General features: G+C 34.3%; 3 protein-coding genes across 4 annotated transcripts in view; all 3 read right to left on the bottom strand.

The window, feature by feature from the left end:
• Window positions 1-6577, bottom strand: part of sh2b3 (SH2B adaptor protein 3) — a 50451-nt gene extending 43874 nt beyond the window's left edge. Inside the window, exon 1 of the mRNA XM_051109783.1 lies at window positions 6458-6577. The gene's annotated coding sequence lies outside the window, so the exon portion shown is untranslated. The remainder of the gene's footprint in view (window positions 1-6457) is intronic.
• A 1771-nt stretch (window positions 6578-8348) lies between these two features.
• pheta1 (PH domain containing endocytic trafficking adaptor 1) lies at window positions 8349-14968 on the bottom strand. 2 transcript variants are annotated; one of them, XM_051110657.1, is made up of 3 exons: window positions 14892-14968; window positions 13652-13753; window positions 8349-12128 (listed from the first exon to the last, which is right to left on the bottom strand). In XM_051110657.1, the coding sequence occupies exon 3, from the start codon at window positions 12106-12108 to the stop codon at window positions 11329-11331; it is 780 nt and encodes a 259-aa protein (XP_050966614.1). In that variant the 5' UTR covers window positions 12109-12128; window positions 13652-13753; window positions 14892-14968; the 3' UTR covers window positions 8349-11328. The 2 variants fall into 2 exon arrangements, with proteins under 2 accessions (XP_050966614.1, XP_050966615.1); XM_051110658.1 differs by having other exon boundaries at window positions 13652-13748.
• Window positions 14969-16878: 1910 nt separating this feature from the next.
• ddr2l (discoidin domain receptor family, member 2, like) overlaps window positions 16879-20949 on the bottom strand; it is a 43233-nt gene continuing 39162 nt past the window's right edge. Inside the window, exon 17 of the mRNA XM_051110470.1 lies at window positions 16879-19397. Coding sequence (XP_050966427.1) covers window positions 19260-19397 — 138 coding nt within the window. The 3' untranslated portion in view covers window positions 16879-19259. The remainder of the gene's footprint in view (window positions 19398-20949) is intronic.

The raw sequence follows: 20949 nt of genomic DNA, 5'->3' as shown, positions 1-20949 counted from the left end.
GATATAGAAGCAATTTGTAGAAGCCAAGTAATTTTTGACTGGAAGCACCAAATTAGGTAAAAACTCTTCAGCACAAGCACAAGAGTTAAGAAGATTTCTATAAATCTGTCATGCAAGTTCATCATACTCCATGTGAAAATCATAATTCTGTTTTTTTTTATTTTTACACAGTAAAAATAGATGGGCTATTTTTTTAACCCAATAGATGGGTTACACATATTGGGTCACTGTGTTGGGTTATTTTCTAAAACGTTGGGTTATTTTTTTAAACATGGTTGGGTTGTTTTTAATAATAACCCAGCGTTGGGTTTAATTGGTTCCCGCGGCGACAGTTCAAATTTTAACGGTCGACAGTGACTGACGACAGAAGAAGCTGCTGCTGCATCAGTATGAGGTGAGTAACAGGGTTTTAATAACTCTTATAACATTATACTTATACGAAGAACGTGAAATGCACTTCAAAATTGAACTTTTGTTGTTGTATGTTTGTTTTTTTTAACGAAGTTGTAGTTTCCTTTAGTCAGTGTATTGTAACGTTACTGCGGAGAATGAGCTCCATTGTAAACGAATAACTTCACGTTAACTTAGCTGTCCCAGTTAGGTCGCTAGCAGTAATAAATTAAATAAACATTAGCAGAAAGTTGTAAAACTGTTAAGAGATGTATTACAGTAACCTAAAGTTAATAATGTATGGTGGAATGTATATAGGACTACTTATGTTACTGAAATCACCGTCTACCATTACTACAGGTTTAGTATTATTTTACAGCTGATGAAGGGTTGTAGACATACGGTTTCTGAATACAGTTTGTTTGGTCGCATTAATGGTTATCACATTTAACTTTATATGGGAAATGGCTAATGTTAAATGAGACATTGTTGATTTAAACCGCGCCGCAGGAACCTTTCAACTTTGGTCCAGTATATGTAACGTTAGCTCAGCGGCAGCTCAGAGAGATGCGCTCAAATTCAGTTAATTCTCTGTTTAGAAAAGTCTAAAAATAATCACATTTCCCAAAAGCAAGACGTGATGGGAGAAACGAAGCTTTTCAAAGTTTCGAATCAATTAAACGATCGCTTCGCAAAATGATTCACTGCTTCCAATCGTTCGTGACACAACGGCGACGCCTGCTGGTCAAAACAGGGCAGGCGTCAGTTGTTTGGAAAGCGAGCACTAATTGGAATAACACTAAATGTGTTTTTATGGTTTATTTATATTGAATATTGTTATGCATATATTAGAATCGCCTCTAATTACAGCCATTTCTCTTATAAAGCTATGACAGATTTGCATGTTTTTTTTTTAAATGTGTACTAAATGTGTTTATACTTATTTTTAGACATTGCGTTCTTCAGTGAAGGAAAAACTACAACAGTGGAATCTCATACATTAAACATCCACATGCCAATTAACTGAAATATTTCAAGGTAAGTAAACTATTTATATTAGTGATCCATATACATTACCAGTCAAAAGTTTTTGGACAGCAAGATTTTTAATGTTTTTAAAGAATTCCCTTCTGTCTAAGCCTGCATTTATTTCATCCAAAATACAGCATTTAAAATAACCGCTTTCTATTTGAATATATTTAAAATGTAATTGTCCAGTCTTTTCAAAGCTTTTAAAATAGAAAGCAGTTATTTAAAATAGTAAAAATATTTCACAAGATTACTGCTTTTACTGTATTTTGGATCAAATAAATACAGGCTTAGTGAGTAGAAAAGAATTCTTTAAAAAACTTTAAAAATCTTACTGTTCAAAAACTTCTGATTAGTAGTGTAGGTTTTCCAACAATTATGAAAAAATGTTTCTAGTTTATCTGTAAAATGTTTCTTCTTCTGCTTCATCTTATCACAGAGGAAGGAGTCAATGAAGGAAGTTTTATGCGACCGGATGATACCAGCATTGCTGCACTAACTCCAAGAGAAGAAGTTTTTAGCATTTTCAACGGTGAAACAGTGGAACAGAAGACCTTACTACAAGCAGTGGATCTGTGTTTCAGACATTTCTACATTTATGACATCTACTACCCAAAGCTCCTCTGCACCCATTTGCAGCACACAGTCTTTAATATCCCATGAGTTCTTTCAACACATTACCTCTTCCTTAGAAACTTTGTATTTATTGATCCATAAAAACTTTTTATGTTGCTGATTATCAGCAAGTCCAGCAGCCAGCAGATTTACTTTGTTTTATTATTATTATTTTTATTATTATTACTTGTGTTTATGATTTTTTATTTTTGTTTTATTGATAAAAGTTTGTATGTTATGTTTGTTTTATTTGTGCACATTTGTGTATGTGTTGATATAAATAAATATGAATTGATACACATTTATGACCCTGGACAACAAAACCGGTCATAAGTATCATGGGTACATTTGTAGAAATAGGCAAAATTGCATTGTATGGGTCAAAATTATCAAATTTTCTTTCATGCCAAAAATCATTAGAATATTAAGTAAAGATCATGTTCCATGGAGATATTTTGTAAATCTCCTACCATAAGTATATTGAAACTGAATTTCTTATTAGTAATATGTATTGCTAATAACTTCATTTGGACAACTTTAAAGGCAATTTTTTCAATATTTAGATTTTTTTGCACCCTCAGATTCCAGATTTTCAAATAGTTGTTCTGTCCTATCAAACCACATATTAATAGAAAGCTTATTTATTGAGCTTTCACATGATGTTTATATTTAAATACAAAAAAACTTGACCCTTATGACAGGTTTTGTGGACCAGAATCACATTTGTTGGTTTTGAATTCAGTGTACATCTTGAAAATATGTCAGTTGTGTGTGCATATTTGTGTTTTGAATCTATTATATTTTCACATTCTTGTACACTTATTTTGTAAACATTTGCAATATGACTGTTTTACATTTAAAAATATATTTGTAAAAAAAATATTTGCATATTTAAATAAAATATTTATTTGAAAACAAAGTAGTGTTATAGTGTATTTTTATAATAAATAAATAAATAAATAAATAAATAAATAAATAGAAACTGATATAAATGAATCTAAATAATTAACTCAACTGTTGGGTTACTTTTAACCCAACTGGATTTTAACCCAATTCATTGGGTTAAAATAACCCATAGATGGGAAGGTGCTATACCAACCCATAGTTGGGTTACTAGTTGGGTTATTTTTAACCCAACATTTTTTAGTGAGTATTAATTCAAGGTCCGTAGCACAAAACTACCATAAACTCTGAACAAACCCCTCATTCTAAATCTGAGCAATGCTACTAGTGATGCTTGCTTTAGCACAGAGCACTTATTATACGCACTTAGTGGGAGGCATTCCAAAGTGTGCCTTCAAATGAGCAAAAACACATTACAACACCTCAGTGGCACTCAACGATGTCTGTGCATCTGCTAGACAAACTTTCAGCGTCTCCAAACACACAATGACAGCATTCTTGACTCGACCGCAAACATGATACAAAGCTACCTTGTAATTTTCTCTCTTGTTGGCACAAGCCCATTCAATAGCCGCTCTTTCTCTCCCTGACACCAGCAAACACAAAAACTCAAACAAGAGGGCAGAAAACGTGCATAAACTGAGGCTTTGCGCCCTTTTATGAGGCTGCACAGCTTGAGGAGGTTGATCAAAAGGAAGTTCATGTACACACATGCGTGCATGCACACACACACACACACACACACAAGAAACGCGCTACTTTGAGCATTTAAGGCTCCTGCGACCATATCACAGAGTCACATCGCGACACTCTGTTCCCCTGTGTAGGGGTGGTAGTTGAGAGGCCTGTGAGTGTGGGAACGAGGGGATTCTTACAGCCTGAGACGAACGCATGATGCAACGGAATCCCCTGTTCTATATGTGAACATGCACATGCTGGCATCAGCACTTCTCTGTACTCGCCTGTACGTTCGAAAGATCTAAGAAGGTTAAGTTCGTATACCCAACGTATAGGGACACAAAAAATTTAAACTGTACTGATGCATGTTATAAACAGTTCCTTTCCCTCTGCTGTTAGCTTACTGAAACACTATATCACTCAGACCATATATATATATATATATATATATATATATAAAAAACAGTCAGAAGTAGCACGCATATATTTGTAGCAATAGCCAAAAATACATTGTATGTATGTTGTGAAAATTATTGATTTTTCTTTTACGCTAAAAATCATAAGATCACATTCCATAAAGATATTTTGTACATTTCCTACTGTAAATATATCAAAACTTATTTTTTGATTAGTAACATGCATTGCTCAGATCTTCATTTGGACAACTTTTAATGCAATTTTCTCAATATTTAGATTTTTTTGCACCCTGAGATTCCATTTTTTAAAAATAGTTGTATCTCGCCAAATATTGTTCTATCTTAACAAACCATACATCAGTGAAAAGCTTATTTATTCGTCCTTCATATGATGCATAAATCTCAATTTAAACAACTTGACCCTTATGACATTCATATATGTATGTCATATATACATAATCAGTATTTCTATACTTATTCTGTATGCATCTACTAAGTTTTACTTCTTCTTTTGCACCTTGTATTTACATCCATTTGCATCGAGCTGGTATCCGCTTTTGTACCTCAAACTCCATAAAAAGATCTCTTATTGTATATACACACATACATGCATATATACATTTCTAAACATATAGCTATTTGCACGTCCGGTTAGATGCTTACTGCATCTCATTGTCTCTGTATGTGTACTCTGCACAGTGACAATAAAGTTAAATCTAAACTAATAAATATCACACACAGGCTCTATTAGACTATTAGAAAAAACACAGTGCATGTTTAATTTTTTGTCCATCTGCTGATTGACACAAAAAGGTCTTTTTAAGGAAGCTAAATAGCTCCATTGTCAAAAAGACACTAATAAATGCAAAAATACAGTTTTGTGGACTGTTAAAAATAATTTTTGCAATTTACTTTTGTCAAATTACAGGTCAAGGTGTGGGAAAAAGCACATTTCGGACTCTGATCATGTCAATACAATATACAAAATATTAACAAAAGTACACCATAATAAAACGCATATTTAAATTTTGCACCAAATTTAATCTGAAAGACCTCGGTCGCAATTTCTCGGCTGATTTTACACAACTTCCGGTAGTAAAAGCACACTCAATTTACTGTAACGTTTACAGGGTAAAACTACTTAATGTAAATTTTGTGTTGATGTGATTATTGTGGTATAATCTAATCTATTAATATCTCAGATGAACCTGCCTAGAAACGAAACATGGTGGGTCACTTTATACGCACTTCCTGTCTATATAGGCAGCTGCAGAATAATTTGCAATATGGACCAGACTTTAGCCATTTAGTCAAGTTAAAATTTTGGTTATGAGATGTGGATTATCTGGTCATAAGCGATAAAGACTAGTGATATGAGATTATTTACATTGTTTCCTCGACCTTAACTTAAAAAAAATCCCACTGACCTTGTTAATATATAATGCACAGAATATATATACATATATATTTGCATACAAAAGTTTAGGAGGACATTTCACTTGTGCATGCAAGTGAGCATATCTCATAGTATTATTATCACTATTAATCATTAAATACATCAAACTGAAGTAAAAGCAGCTGCTTGATCCAGACAACGAAAAGCACATCTCACAAACTTATTTTAATGTGTACGAGCTCATTCCACGTGCATGCAAATAAGCTTGTCACATTATTACTGCGGTTAAAAAATATATCAAATTTGAGTAAAAGCACTGTAGAAAAAGTCGCTTAAACCGGACAATCTGCAAAAGCTCATGTGTGGACATGTTCACGACCCTTTTTTTTTTTTTTTTTTTTTTTTGGAGCTCGCTTTACATTATTACAATTAATAATAATAATGCATATGTTGTGTAACAAAAAATTACGTAACGGCCGGCCTTAAATCGATCTCATTAAGAAACTTCTAAGCGGGCGTGAACGCACGAGCACGTGCAGTTTACTTTGTAACATTTTTAAAAATATTTTTGCCACGCTTTCTTTAATTGCCCATTCGAAATGACGCAAATTCTAAGAATCCGTACGTAATTCACGTATCTTTCGGACCGAGCCAGAGGCGCGCTGAGAAACTGCGTGATCCCTTTAAACTTTCTTGCCTCTTGCGTGAGAGAGTCAAGTTCATTATAACTTTGCAATAAACTTTGCGAGGGAAGGCAGCAGCGCTAAACCTCCAAACTCAATATACGAGTTACACAAAACTGCGAAGGCACAAGGCAAACTTTCATAATAATTACTGCGGTGTCATAAACGGGAGACCCCCCCCTCTCGACTCAAACTCTCACGTTCTGCGTTATCTGCACTGACCAAGAAACTTCTGGCCCAAAAGAGTCGGGATTATATGTCACTCACAGTTAATCTGTTGCTGAATCCTATTAAACACGTTTACATGCCGCCAGAGAGAGCCGTGATAAATATTAAACATGACTTGCCTGCCAGCCGTGATGTCCGTTACTTTCTCTGTCATGTTGGATGCGCGCAACAACAGCCCTGCTTAAACTTTCAGGAAGGAAAAAAAACACAAACTTTCTATGGACACAGCGAAAACAAGCGACGAAAAATGTGGCGAGACGTTGAGCTTCCGGCAAAATAAAAGCCCCCTTTCGTGTTAGAAGCCTTATGTAGTTTCTCTATTATCGTATCTTTATATATTATATGCTTAATATTTCAAAATAGAAAATGGTGTAAAAAAGGTCTTTTCTGAGAAACATTCAACAGGTTGTTTTATATATATAAAATGCAAGCCTGCTTTTATTTGATTCAAAATACAGCAAAAGCAGTAATATTGTGAAATATTTTTACTATTTAAAATAACTGCATTCTAACTGCAAGTACGTTAAAATAATGTAAAATAATTTATTGCTGTGATCAAAAATAATTTTCAGCATCATTACTCCAGTTGTCAGTGTCACATGATCCTTCACAAATCATTCCGATATGCTCATTTGCTTTTTTATTACTATTATTATTATCAATATTTAAAAGAGCTAAGTAAATTTTTTCAGGATTCTTTGATGAATAGAAAGATTCAAATGTCTGCAGTTAGCTGAAATAAAGAATAATAAACATTCAGTCAGTATATGTGTGTGTGTGTGTGTGTGTGTGTGTATATATATATATATATCGGAAAAAATGATAGAAATTAATACGTTTATTAAGCAAGGGTGATTTAAATTGATCAAAAGTGATGATAATGACATTTATAATGTTACAAAAGTTTCAGATAAATACTGTTTTTTTTAACTTTCTATTCATCAAAGAAACCTGAAAAAAATCTACAGTTGTTTTTAACAAAATAATAATAATAATAAATGTTTTTTTTAACAGCAAATCAGAATATTATTTTTTTGTCATTCACTTAAATGTAGCAATGTACCAAATTAAGTAAAAAAAATCCTATGTAGTCAATAAGTTGTTATTACGTCATACAAATCGCATGCATAATGACTGTAAATTGTAAACAAGAAAGGTTTAAAATAATTGGCAGTATCCACCTTTTTCTTTCCGAGTGGGCGTGGCCACTTGTACATTTTTATGGGTTTGACTTCCGGTCTCATCCATGTATAGGTATTTTTAGCTGTACGAAACAGCTCGTTTTGCTGCTTGATGTTGCAAATTGCTGTGTCTTACCATATTATTTTAATGCACTATTTTAATCATGAGCACACTGGGTTGCAGTGCAAACAATTTTACCCTTTACTGCACGTTGGTATTCTTCGTCAGCAGCTAATAAACCGGAAATCTCACCTATAGGCTTACTCCCGCGTTTAAGAATAAGGTGGATAACATGTAACACTATTTCAAATGCTAACAATCTCAAGTTACTATCTTTAATGTATCGCGTTGGGGCTTTTATTTAAAAAAAATTCAAGTTCAGTACTTTCTTTGCGGATTCATGTGATAGATCTTGTAGTTTCCGTCGTCCAATGTCCATTAAAAGCGTGTTACTAGCAGTGAGATTGTATGAAACTGTCAGGATGAGTTATGTAAAATGAATGAACTCTTCACTGTAGAAAAAAAGTCCTCCACAGCAGTACAATCCACTTAAAACCTAATGTTTACTTTAATGCCCTTGGAAAAAGTCATGAAGGTTTCATAGTTTAATTTTTATTATGTACGTCACAGCATAATTTGACTACGTTGAATTTTAGAAATCCTCCATCAAGTAAAAAGTCAATGCATTTTCAAGTACTGCAATGACACAGGATCTGTGAATGAAACCTTCAGTCTTTAAGAAAATGACACCAATACGCAGTGATGCTGAGCCATCTTGTGGCGAAATCGTGAGTGTTCACATTTTGATTAAAAACAAAAAGCACATACTTTCTGAGAATGCTTCTCTTTATTGATTCATTTGAAAACATTAAACTTACATTCTTGTTTCCTTCAAATTAAACATTCCACCCAATGTAATGATCTGGTTATTGCAATACAACTTTATTCAGCAAGTTCACTTTATTGCAGTTGTTAACATTTTATTACCAGTACCTGGTTAAGCAGTTCACCCACATTTATCTTTCAGTTGCTGGTGTTGTCCTATTTCTATTGTGGAATCGAACACAGTGTTTTCGATGAAACCGGAAGGCACTGCGGTTGGCCAGCCACGGATCCCATTTAGTGTCTGTCACTGTAGGTTAAATCTCCCCAAATATGATTATACGATTGCACACAATTTGTACCATTAAAATGCATTTACAAATAGCCATAAATAAGCTGTCGGTATATATTCTATAATGTATTAAATGTTGGTCACAGTATGAGTATAATTGGTCAGTTTGAAAAGGCTAGGCAAAGCATGAACATGCTTATTGGCAAGAATGATAATATATGAGCATTGCAAAGCTTTGCCTAAAATTGAATAAGTTTGTGTATTAGAGCCGCTTAGGAAAAAGATCCAGCAGCGGAAGATTACACGTTAGCTGGCTAGTTAGACAGATCCATTGTCCGAGACACTATTACGTACTTTAAAGTTAGAAATCATTTTGGCAATTACATTTTTGGCAGATTGTAGATCTCCTAAAATACAGCATAAAATTCACCCCAAACAAATCACTTCTTAACTCAATTAAACTAACGTTTTGTGCTGTTATGCAATATTTTCTTTGCTACTTTATACTGTAAAATGATTACAAATTGCCATAGACCAGCTTTGGCACTGTAATGCTTAACATTCAAGATGTTTGTGATTCTGAAAACACGGACCTTGTACCACTTTTTTTTTTTTATATCAAAACAAACATTGTGAAAAAGGAAATTCACGATGTAATGTAAGTAAGACCTCAATTTAAAAAACAAAACAAAACATAAAATACATATGAGAAGGAAATGGCAAGTCACTTCTACATGAGCTTCTTGGAAAATCCCAACATGAATTTTAAGTGCAAGACTTTATAATAATAGTTCATCCATAAAAAGATAACAGCGTCAACATTTACTCATTCTCATGTCGTTCCAAACCTGTATCACTTTCGTGCTTCCATGAACACAAAAGAGGAAGTTTGGCTTTTTTTTTTTCCTCCAATGGGGACTGGGAATGTCAAGCTACAAAAAATGACTTAAAAGCACCATGAATGTAGTCCATGCAACCTATGGTCCAAATCTAAGTATTCTGAAGCATAAATCCTTGTGTACTAAAATCTAAAATCTTGGATCAAAGTGCATCAAGACACATCGTGCAATTTAAATGTCAACAAGACGTGAGAATGTTTGACATCATAATGTCAAACCTTGCGAAACACTGCAACACAAAGCTATTATATGGGTCTTGCACATAAGTCACTTAGACTATCTTTATGATACTTTTATGGTGCATTGTTTAATCCTAAACAGACCCAGTTTCTTACAGATTGTGTCATTAGATTTGTTTTTCAATCTTTCCCTGCCTCACAACCTACATATACTATACATATTATACTATACTGTATAGGTATGGCAATGTTAAAATGATTTTAATAGCATTTCTAGGTATCAAATATTGTGTAAAAGTTTTAAAAGTCATTTGTGCTTTAATTCAAACTGTGTGTTCTAATGAATCGATTCAGTACTGATTTAATGATTCATTTAGTTCATCCCACAACAAGGATCAAGGAAGTGCAATGTTTTTAATTGTATTAAAGGGACAGTTCAGCCAAAAAAAAAATTGCTTAAAAATGACTCACCATCTGGCCATCCAAGATGTAGATGTTTGGAGAAATTTAGCACCATCAACGGATCCTTTGCAGTGAATGGGTGCCGTCAGAATTAGTGTCTAAACTGCTGATAAAAACATCACATTAATCCACAAGCAAAAGTCGTTTCATCTGAATCATGAGGGAAATATGCACAGATCAATATATTGGTGGATTATGATGTGAGAGAACCAAAGGGGATGGACATTTCACACTTCACATTTCACTCATTATCATGGATTATGGCCTCATATTTTGTTTTGTACAAACACTTATTTCATTTCTTACAAAGCTTTTTATTTCTTAAGATGTCAATTGATGGACTGGAGTGGTGTGGAGTACTTGTGAATTATTGTGATGTTTTTAACCAGCTGTTTGGACTTTCATTCTGACGGCACCCATTCACTGCAGTGCATACTCTGTTGCCAAATTTTTCCAAATCTGTTCCAATTACATTTACATCTTGGATGGTGAGAGTGGGAGTAATTTTTAAGCAAATTTTCATTTTTGGTTGAACTGTTTCTTTAATATACTGAAAAATATTGCACTTCCTAGAACCTTGTTCTGTGTCAACCTAAATGAATCATTGAATCAGTACTGAATCGATTCATTAGAACACACAGTTTGAACTAATGCACAAAAATGAATTTTAAAATCTTCAGAGGATCCACTGGTGAGCTAGTAATGCTGAATTTCTCCAAATCTGTTCAGATAAAGAAACAAATTCATCTTGGATGGCCTGAGGGTGAATACATTTTCAACAAATGTTCATTTTTGGGTGAACTATTCCTTTAAAATGCTTTGTAAAAATAGGTCAAGGCCGCTGTTTATGTTGTCATACTGTTAGTTATGTGTATTTAAAAAGTGTATTAAAAACTTCCTTTGATTAATTTTTAACTGGACTTTTCAGGGATGTTTTGGAACGACATGTGGGTGAGTAAATGACAGAATGTTCCTTTACAAACGGCTTGGTCTTGTTTAACAAAATAAAAAAATCAGTAACATTTGACAAGCGATTATCATTCTAATGCTCTCTCTGTTTTAAGATGAATTTGACCTATTATGTCTAGAACTGAGATTGCATGTGTGCGGGTGTATATTTTGAGTTTCTAGTGGATTTGGCCTCCACTTTTCATTCACTGGCTCTGCAGCCATTCTATTCTCAGTTCAGCTACCTCTTTTCCGTACCAGTCATGTAGTTTAGAAAAGCAGCCTGTGCCGGGTGAAACGGGACTCTCGAGTGACCCGCCGTTGGTCTTCCTCCGCGGAGGCACCGGAGGTGGTCTGACTCCATCCCCCTTCCCGCTACAGTCCCCTTCCCATGCGCAGCCCTCACTGACACCATTTGGCACGCCAGCGGGTTTACTCCAAGACACCCCATTTTCTCTACTAGACACCCCTTCCTGCACAGGCCCCGTAATAGCGACGTTCTGTAGCGAAAAGGTTGCGGATTGGACACTTGCTGCTCCCTGCACTTGCTTCTTCGGCTTGCTTTTGGCTTGTGCTGATCTGGCTTCTTCTTGTACCTCCTCCAGCTGCCTCTCCAGCTCTTTCACAACCAGCCGCATGTAGTCGAAACTCGCCCGTGACAGAGCTTTGACCCACGATTCCATCGCAGCTTGGTTCTCCGCGGCCATCTTGTAGACCTTCGCTTTGACGCAGTCGAATTTAACAGCAAAGGCGAACTCTTCGGATTCAGACTCGCACAGCTCCACCGTACAGCCTTCCAGGACGATGACGCCAATCGGCTCTCGGCTTTCCCGCTCCTCGAAGTAGAACAGCATGTTGCCCTTCAGAATAAACCAGCGGCGGTGGTATGCCGTGTTACGTTCCCCTTTCTTAAAGAGGAAGCCTGTCTTGTCTGGAGGAGAGTTGCATGTGGCATAATGTGCCACGCTCCTCTCGTTCAACTTCATGATGGCGAGGGCACCTGTCTCTGAAATGGAAGTTAAAAAAATGAGTTTACAGTACACACGTTAACAGTAAACATTAGAGATGTACATTTCTCAAAGATGGTTGTTAGATTTGTTTTGCAATCCTTCCTCAATTTATTTATTATTATTATTATATGTTATATGTTTTAATAGCATCTCTGAATTAAACTTTATAATCAAAAACTGATAATTAATATACTGATTCAACAATTAATTTAGCTCAACAGTGTTCAAAAAGGTGTAATGTTTTTCATGTATTAAAATGTTTTAGCAAAAATATACACTGCTAGTCAAAAGTTTTTGGACAGTAAGATTTTTTTATGTTTTTTAAGTCTCTTCTGCTCACCAAGCCTGTACTTATTTGATCCAAAGTACAGTAAAAACAGTAAAAATCTGAAATATTTTTACTGTTTAAAATAACAGTTTACTATTTGAATACATTTTAAAATGTAATTTATTCCTGTGATCAAAGCTAAATTTTCAGCATCATTACTCATGATTACATGATCCTTCAGAAATCATTCTAATATGCTCATTTGCTATTCAAAAAACATGTTTTATTGTTATTATTATCAATATTTAAACAGGTGAGTAATTTTTATTTATTTTTCAGGATTTTTATCTGAAATTAAAAGCTGTTCTAACATTATACACTAACCATTCAAAAGCCTGAAGTCTGTTTTTTGGGGGGGGGGGGAAGAAATAATATAAATTAATACTTTTATTTAGCAAGGATGCTTTAAATTGATCAAAAGTGATGTTAAAAACATTTATAATGTTAGAAAAGACTTCTATTTCAGATAAATGCTGTTCTTCTGAAATTTCTATTCAGCAAAGAAACCTGTAAAAATTCTACTCAGCTGTTTTCAACATAATAATAATAATAATAATAATAATAATAATAATAATAATAATGAATGTTTTTTGAGCAGCATATCAGAATATTAGAATAATTTCTCACCACTTGACTGGAGTAATGATTCTAAAAATTCAGCTTTGAAATCGCAGGAATAAATTACATTTTAAAATATAATCAAATAGGAAACGGTTATTTTAAGTATATATTTCAAAATTTTACTGTTTTTGCTGTACTTTGGATCAACTTTGTGAGCTTCTTTAAAAAAACACTTAAAAACGTTTGGCTGGTAGTGTATATCAGAACATCAAAACATAAAACAGGACTATAGAATAGTAAATTATTCATTTGTTTCCGGGTTTTGGCCTACAAAAACGTCATCCCATCAGCACTCTATTACTCCAGTCTTCAGTGTCACATGATCCTTCAGAACACATTCTAAAATGCTGATTTGCTGCTCAAGAAACAAATCAAGAATACTTTAAACATTTTTTTTAGAATACTTTAAAGAATAGAATGTTCAAAAGACTTAAAAACATCCATTTGAAACAAATCTTTCATCACATTATAAAATGACACTGTTACTTTTGATCAATTTAACACATCCTTTCTAGACAAAAGTAATATTTTCATACAAAACCCCAAACCATAGTGAAGATGTAAAATCACCTTTTTATTCAAAGCTCTTCTATGCACCCTTCACGTGTGGCCTCCTTCCAACAGTCAATCAAAACACCGGCGCTTGCTGAACATCTCCATCCCATTTCTGATCTAAAAACAACAAAAAAAAAAACAGAACACAGAGTGAAGTCAGTGACTGAGGTGTCATATACACCGGAACATCGTAGTTCACACATCTGACTTGGTTTTAAATGTGCTAATTCCTCTTTCTTAAAACAAGTGGCATAAATAAAAGTCTGTGGAAGTGACTAAACCATATGAATCAGACATAGCGTCAAAACCATGTGACAAAGACATTTAATACAAATAAAAAATACATTCAAAAATAACAAAATTTAAATTTCATATACAAAGAATATTAATGGCCTTTCCATGCTTGAAAGTCTCCATTTCCTTTCCATTGCTATGATATTTCCATCTGATACCATGACTTCACCATGGCATTTTTTTTTTTAAAGTACAGTGGACATTTATTATGCTACCACAACAACACTCCAGGAAGAAATTATCTTGCATCTAAATGTCATGAAACGGTATTAGCCTTTCGTATCTGATCATTGCATTTTTAGTTTAGTTTTGTTGTAACTACCATTTGCATGTACAAAAAGGAAGCTATAAGCGGCAAGGTAATATCATGTTTTATGGCATTACCAATGGTGTTCTTGGAATCAGCTTCGAGTTTTATGTAAACACCATGATACATGAATACGTCAAAATAAACATGATACATCTGATACTGTTCCATGGTACTGTCAGGGTAAAAGCGACGTGTTTATGACTCAACCAGCCAACAGAGCCTACTGCAAAAGTTTTAGTGGTCCAAACAGCAGATTTAGACCAATGTGCGTTCAAAAACAAACATTTAAATAACATATATACACACTACATTTCAAGTAAGCATCAGAATGCTGCAGATCTGTAGCACACGAATGTGGTTTAACTACGTACAAGAAGGTATTAAAAGCGAATTGAACATTATCAAACTCATTTACACCGGTAAAGCAGGAACATCATGCATAATAAACACAACGTGTAGGAAAAAGTCAACGTGTCTTCATAAAACAGTCTTTGTGATTCTCGACTCACAGCTCGGCAGTTAGCTTGATATTAAACCATCGAATGCAGCGTAAAACTGTCAAAGCCGGGTTACAAAGATAGAGAAATTACTAAAATAAAGGTTTGAGAGATCTAGTACGTCTTTTCGAGATTATATCGATGTTTAACCTGCCTTTTGAGAGTGTTATTGGTCGCCAGCAGACAGTTTTCCTCCCTTCATTCTTCTTTTCCTGACTGATGGTCACGTGACGCCTGCAGGAATCTCTCTAGTAACAACAGAGCTGCGCGCGTTCATGTGTGCATATATTCACACAATGGGTTATTATAAAGATCACAATAATGAGCCTCACGCTGTTCTCACATATTTAAACTTAAGTTTAAGAGTGGATACATGTGCATGTGCATTTAGATTATATGAATTACGTTTGGTCAAAATTGACAAAAATACCGCGGTTGCACTAAGGTGCAGTAATGGTGTCACATGGCAGTACTGTGGTACTTCAGTAGCATGCTATGATATATATCCAAAGCAACGTTTATAACCATGATATGACAACTTTTTATTAGTGGGTTTGTAATTTTATGGTACTTTGAAATACAGCTTGTTTTGGTATTTACAACAATACCGTATTTCACTATTGTACGTGTTTAAAGTATCATGGCATCATTGCTAGTGTGCATTTCCTTTATGCAACAGTTAAATAAACTTTAAATATCATTAAATCATGAAGTTTGCTGAACAAATGTATATGTGCTGAACTAGAAAAAGAAAAGGTGTTATTAAATGTCTAATGGCCTTACCTTACCCTACATATTTTGGGAAGGTCTTTCTAGACATTTGAAGGGTGTTTAGGCCCAAAACACACATTAATACATCATCTATTCCTTTGGACTTTAGAGACTGAGTTTACAGTCAAACCGAAGTCAAACATTCAATGTTAGAGAGCATTAAGTAATAATAATAATTTTATATACAGTAGAAGTCAAAAGTTTACATACACCTTGCAGAATCTGCAAAAATGTTAATTATTTTACCAAAATAAGAGGGATCATATAAAATGCATGTTATTTTTTTTGTCTAGTACTGACCTGAACACACATTGAAGATGTTGACATATAGTCCACAAGAGAAAAAAATAATTACGTTTATAAAAATGAGCGTGTTCAAAAGTTTACATACACTTAATTCTTAATACTGTGTTGTTTCCATGAATGATCCACAGCTGTTTTTTTTTTTTTTTTTTTTTTTTTAGTGATTTAGTGGTTGTTTATGAGTCCCTTGTTTGTCCTGAACAGTTAAACCGTCCGCTGTTCTTCAGACAAATCCTTCAGGGCCCACAAAATCTTTGGTTTTTCAGCATTGTTGTGTATTTAATTCCTTTCCAACAATGACTGTACGATTTTGAGATCCATCTTTTCACACTGAGGACAGAACAGAAGGTTCAAACACTCACTGATGCTTCAGAAGGAAACATGATGCATTAAGAGCCGGGGGGTGAAAATTTTTTGAGTTTGAAGATCAGAGTAAATTTAACTTATTTTGTCATCTGGTAAACATGTAAGTATCTTCTGTAGCTTCTGGGGCAGTACTAAATGAAGACAATATGATATTTAGGCAAAATAAGAAAAATGTACACATTCTGTTCAAAAGTTTTCACCCTCTGGCTCTTAATGCATTGTGTTTCCTTCTGGAGCATCAGTGAGTGTTTAAACCTTCTGTAATAGTTGCATGTGAGTCCCTCAGTTGTCCTCAGTGTGAAAAGATGGATCTCAACATTACACAGTCACTGGTAAAAAGGGTTCAAAACACAAAAAACCCCTGAAAAATCAAAGAATTTGTGGGACCTTAAAGGATTTTTCTGAAGAACAGCGGGCAGTTGATCTGTTTAGGACAAACAAGGGACTCATGAACAACTATTACTATACTTTTGAACAGGGTAATTTTTATAAATTCAACTATTACTTTCTCTTGTGGACTATATGTAAACATTTTATGTGAAATATCCTATTAAGGTCAGTACTAAATAAAAAAAAAATCATTTTGGAGATTCTGAGGTGTATGTAAACTTTTGACATCAACTGTACATATCACACTACTCAAATATTTAGAAAAATAAAGGAGTATTCACATTAAGTAAAAACACATTAAACACTGCAGCTACAGCAAAATCGATATTTAATATGGAAAATAAGAAAGAAGATGAAAGAAAACAAGTCTTCCTTAGTCCCCAATATATTACTATACATACAGTATCTACTCTGCTTATGTAATGTACATGAAGGACACATACAGAGAGTTAAAAGGATTGAATGAAAGACTGTTATTGAATACTAAATGATAAAAGAAGGTACATTTACTTTCACTTAAAACAAAACCACGCTCACAGCATCACGCATTCGCACGGACATGCACTCTTGGTCTCTAAATATGTAGTGAAAAGCAAACTCTGATCAGTAATAACAGAAATTGCCTCAGGCTCACTTCAGCAAAGGCTTCTGGGAGATTGAGTTTAGTGGTTGCCCTTCTCCTTAAGCTTTCCTACCACCAACATTCAATCGAAATCCCAGTGCTATTGGAGGACTCTTCAAAACGTCCTGCATAGCCAAACCTTTCAGCAGCCAAACAATAAAACTTCTCCTGTACATTTGAAGACAATTTCTGAAATACAGTAAACACAAACTACAGAAAAGGAATGTAGAAACTGGTACACACTGATGATAAAAGACAGAGATATCAGATCTTGGTTACATCGTAAGTGCACCAAATGTTTTTTTTGGTGCAACACTCATTCATTCACAAACTTTTAAATGACATTAATAAAGTGGATTAAAAGAAAAAAGAAAAATGTGCTTTGAATAATTTTAAACTTACATACATATTCCCCCATAATCATGTGCCTTCTACAGAGATCATAGATATAATGGATCTCTAAAATATTGATATTGTTGGTCCTGTATGTCCTCAGCCAGACATAGTTCATGTAGATTCAACAACAATGCAATGCAATTGCAGAACAGCATGCCAACAACAAAGAAGTGTAGTGGAGTTGAAATTTAATTTGTTCGGCTGTGCTGGTGAAATCTTGCTGGATTTTAAAAGAATAGCTGACCCAAAAATGAAAATGAGCTGAAAATGGACATACTCTCATAAGATTTAAAGAAATCTAACATCACATCACTTCTTCACCAATGGATCCTCTGCAGTGAATGGGTCCCGTCAGAATGAAAGTCCAAACAGCTAATAAAAACATCACAATAATCCAAAAGTAATCCACACCACAGTCCATCAACTGACATATTGTGAAGCAAAATAGTGAACGTTTATAAGAAACAAAACCATCATCAAGGTGTTTTCAACTTAAATTCCTGCTTTAGGCTAAATGTGACTCCTTTGTCCATAATATATATATTTTCTTTGTTTCTGTGGATTACTTATGGATTACAGTGATGCTTTTATCAGCTGTTTGGACTCTCATTCTGACGGCACCCATTCACTACTGAGAATCCATTGCTGAGCAAGTGATGTAATGCTACAATTTTCCAAATCTGTTCTAATGAAGATACAAACTCATCATTTTTGGATGGCCTGAGGGTGAGTACATGTTCATTAAATTTTCCTTTAAAGCCTTTAATGGCATTAACAATTCATTTTACTAATATAACTGGTCACTATAATAATTCACCCTAAGTTCTATTACATTTTGATCAAATACTACAATAACAAACACTGTTATCTTTGGAAACATGCACAAATGAATCATTCAAAATAAAACCAGAAACATGGTCTTTTTTGGTCCATTCTGATTTCATGTTGACTTTAAAGTGGCCTGTTAGAGAAGTTGGGGGAAGAAACAGTGCATTCGATTGCACGTCAGTCCATTGTTGGCTCTATAACCCTCTCCTTTCTCCTCCACAAGGGTTTTTTAAATCTAACTATAACAGTAGTTCTGCTAGATCCAGGCAGAGGAAGTCTCCGACCCAGCTATATCCAAAGAACCTGTAAAAACATTCATATTTAGAGAGCAAAACAACACTTAATATTATAAGACACAGTAACTCCAGTGTGGGGGTAAATAAGGAACAAAATGGACAAAAACGAAATAAAAACCAAAGACAGCAGTGCTTAACGATACACAACCACAGTTTTGACAAATACAACATTCGTCCAGTTGGTTCTTTCCGCCTAGAATATACAGTAGGCTCAAGAGTCACTGTTGGAAAATGACAAACAGAAATAACATGTATGATAAAGAAAAAAAGGGAAAGACAACGAAACATCTAAAAATAAAATCTCAAGTGTCTATGGATTGGAAAAAAAAGCTCTTTGAGTTCCAATGGAGATGAATACTTGAGTGGATAAATGAATGAATGCCTTTTGTGAAATCTCATCGTCTCTAGATCTCTCCTCCATTGGATTTCTACCGTTCTGATGACGCTACATTGTGGCTATAATGTTCCCCTCTGCTTCAGTGACTGGTGAGCAGTCAGAAGACTTGTGTAACAGTTTTCACCCAGGTTGCTTCGCTAAAGCAGGGGTTGGTCACGAGTGGGGCGCAAAAGTTCGCAGGGCCTGATACAATCTGTGAAAAGTGGGGCGGTCCGCGATGTCACGACTCCAGCAACGCATCATCAACTCGAACAGAGAGGATGGACAGAGTGGTGGGGCGGAGAGAAAGATCTAGGGAGGAAAAGAGAGAGAAATATGTAGTTAAAAAGTCTTTTAGATAAAACATATATGTGAATGATGTAACTGTTCATGTGAAGGTTTGAATCCTGTAACTGTGCATTCATTCAAACTCATAGTCGTAGTTCAGACCTCACTTTAGTCCAATTGATATAATTTCAGATTAATTCGCTTTTCCTTTTTAAGACCAAATAAAATCAATACCATACGTTCATACAGAACAAATCCATTTATTTTTAAAATAAATACCTTAATTTTACTTAAATAATAATAATTTAATACACACACGCACACACAATGAAATTCCTTTATGTACTTATATATCAATACATACAGTATGGATCAGAGGTTGATCAATAATAATACAATAATAATTTGATTAAAGAAAAATCAACAGATTATTGTGCCGATACTAGTAAAATTAGTATAATGAATGTGATTAAAAGTAGTAGTAGTGGGACTTTTAATTGTAAACTGTACTACAATGCATTAGGACTCTTATTTTGAAACGCCCATGCTTTGCTTTTAGCTGCTCATCACATTCATTTAATCAATTCAGCCTTTTGAAGTTTAATAATCATATTAGGCTGTATTGCAATTCTAGTATTTCTGTCCACAAAATAAAGACATTTTAAAATGATACTTAAGACTTAGTAAGATATTTAATACTTTTTATTACCTTAAATTTGATCGAACTGAAATTAAGACTTTAAAGACCTACAAGAACCCTGCTAATTTCACTTCAGATCAATTCACTTCACTTCAGAATGATTCACTTTGCAAACCGATTCACTCCACTGCAGTTTGATTCACTTAAGGCTGAGTTGCTTCACCTCTGAACGATTCACTTAAAGGGACAGTTCACCCAAATATTAAAATTTTGTCATTAATTACTCACCCTCAGGTCATTCTAAACCTGTAGGACCTTTGTTCATCTTCAGAACACAAATTAAAATACTTCTGATGAAATCCGAGACCTTTCTGAGCCTGCATAGACAGCAACGCAACTACCGCGCTTAAGGCCCAGTAGTAAGACTGACACAGAAAGAGAGGGTAATTTTTGAATAAAGTCATTATTTTTTTTTCTTTGCCACAGAAAGTATTCTCGTAGCTTCATAACATTATGGTTGAACCTTAAAATGTCACATGGACTATTTTAAGGTCTATGAAGAGTCAGAGAGCTCTCGGACTTCATCAAAAAAAAAAAAAAATTTTTATATTTAATACTTTTTATGACCTTGAATTTGATCAAACTGAAATTAAGACTTAAAAGACCCACAAGAACCTTGCTAATTTCACTTCAGATCAATTCACAGAATGATTCACTCTGCTGAAGACCAATTTACTTCACTGCAAATAGATTCACTCTGGTGCAGTTTGATTCACTTAAAGGGACAGTTTACCCAAAATGAAAATTCTGTAATAATTACTCACTCTCATGTTGTTCTAAACCTGTAAGACCTTTGTTCATCCTTAGAAAACAAATTAAGATATTTTTGATGAAATCTGAGAGCTTTCTGACCCTGCATAGACAGCAACACAACTA

Source organism: Labeo rohita, chromosome 5 (assembly GCF_022985175.1).
Source record: "Labeo rohita strain BAU-BD-2019 chromosome 5, IGBB_LRoh.1.0, whole genome shotgun sequence".
NCBI lineage: Eukaryota > Metazoa > Chordata > Actinopteri > Cypriniformes > Cyprinidae > Labeo > Labeo rohita.
Note: the sequence above shows the minus strand (reverse complement) of the source record. Positions and strands in the feature narration are given on the sequence as shown.

Excerpts from the sequence above, each read along its gene's own strand:
- pheta1 (XM_051110657.1), bottom strand. The coding sequence starts at position 12,108 with ATGAAGTTGAACGAGAGGAGCGTGGCACATTATGCCACATGCAACTCT.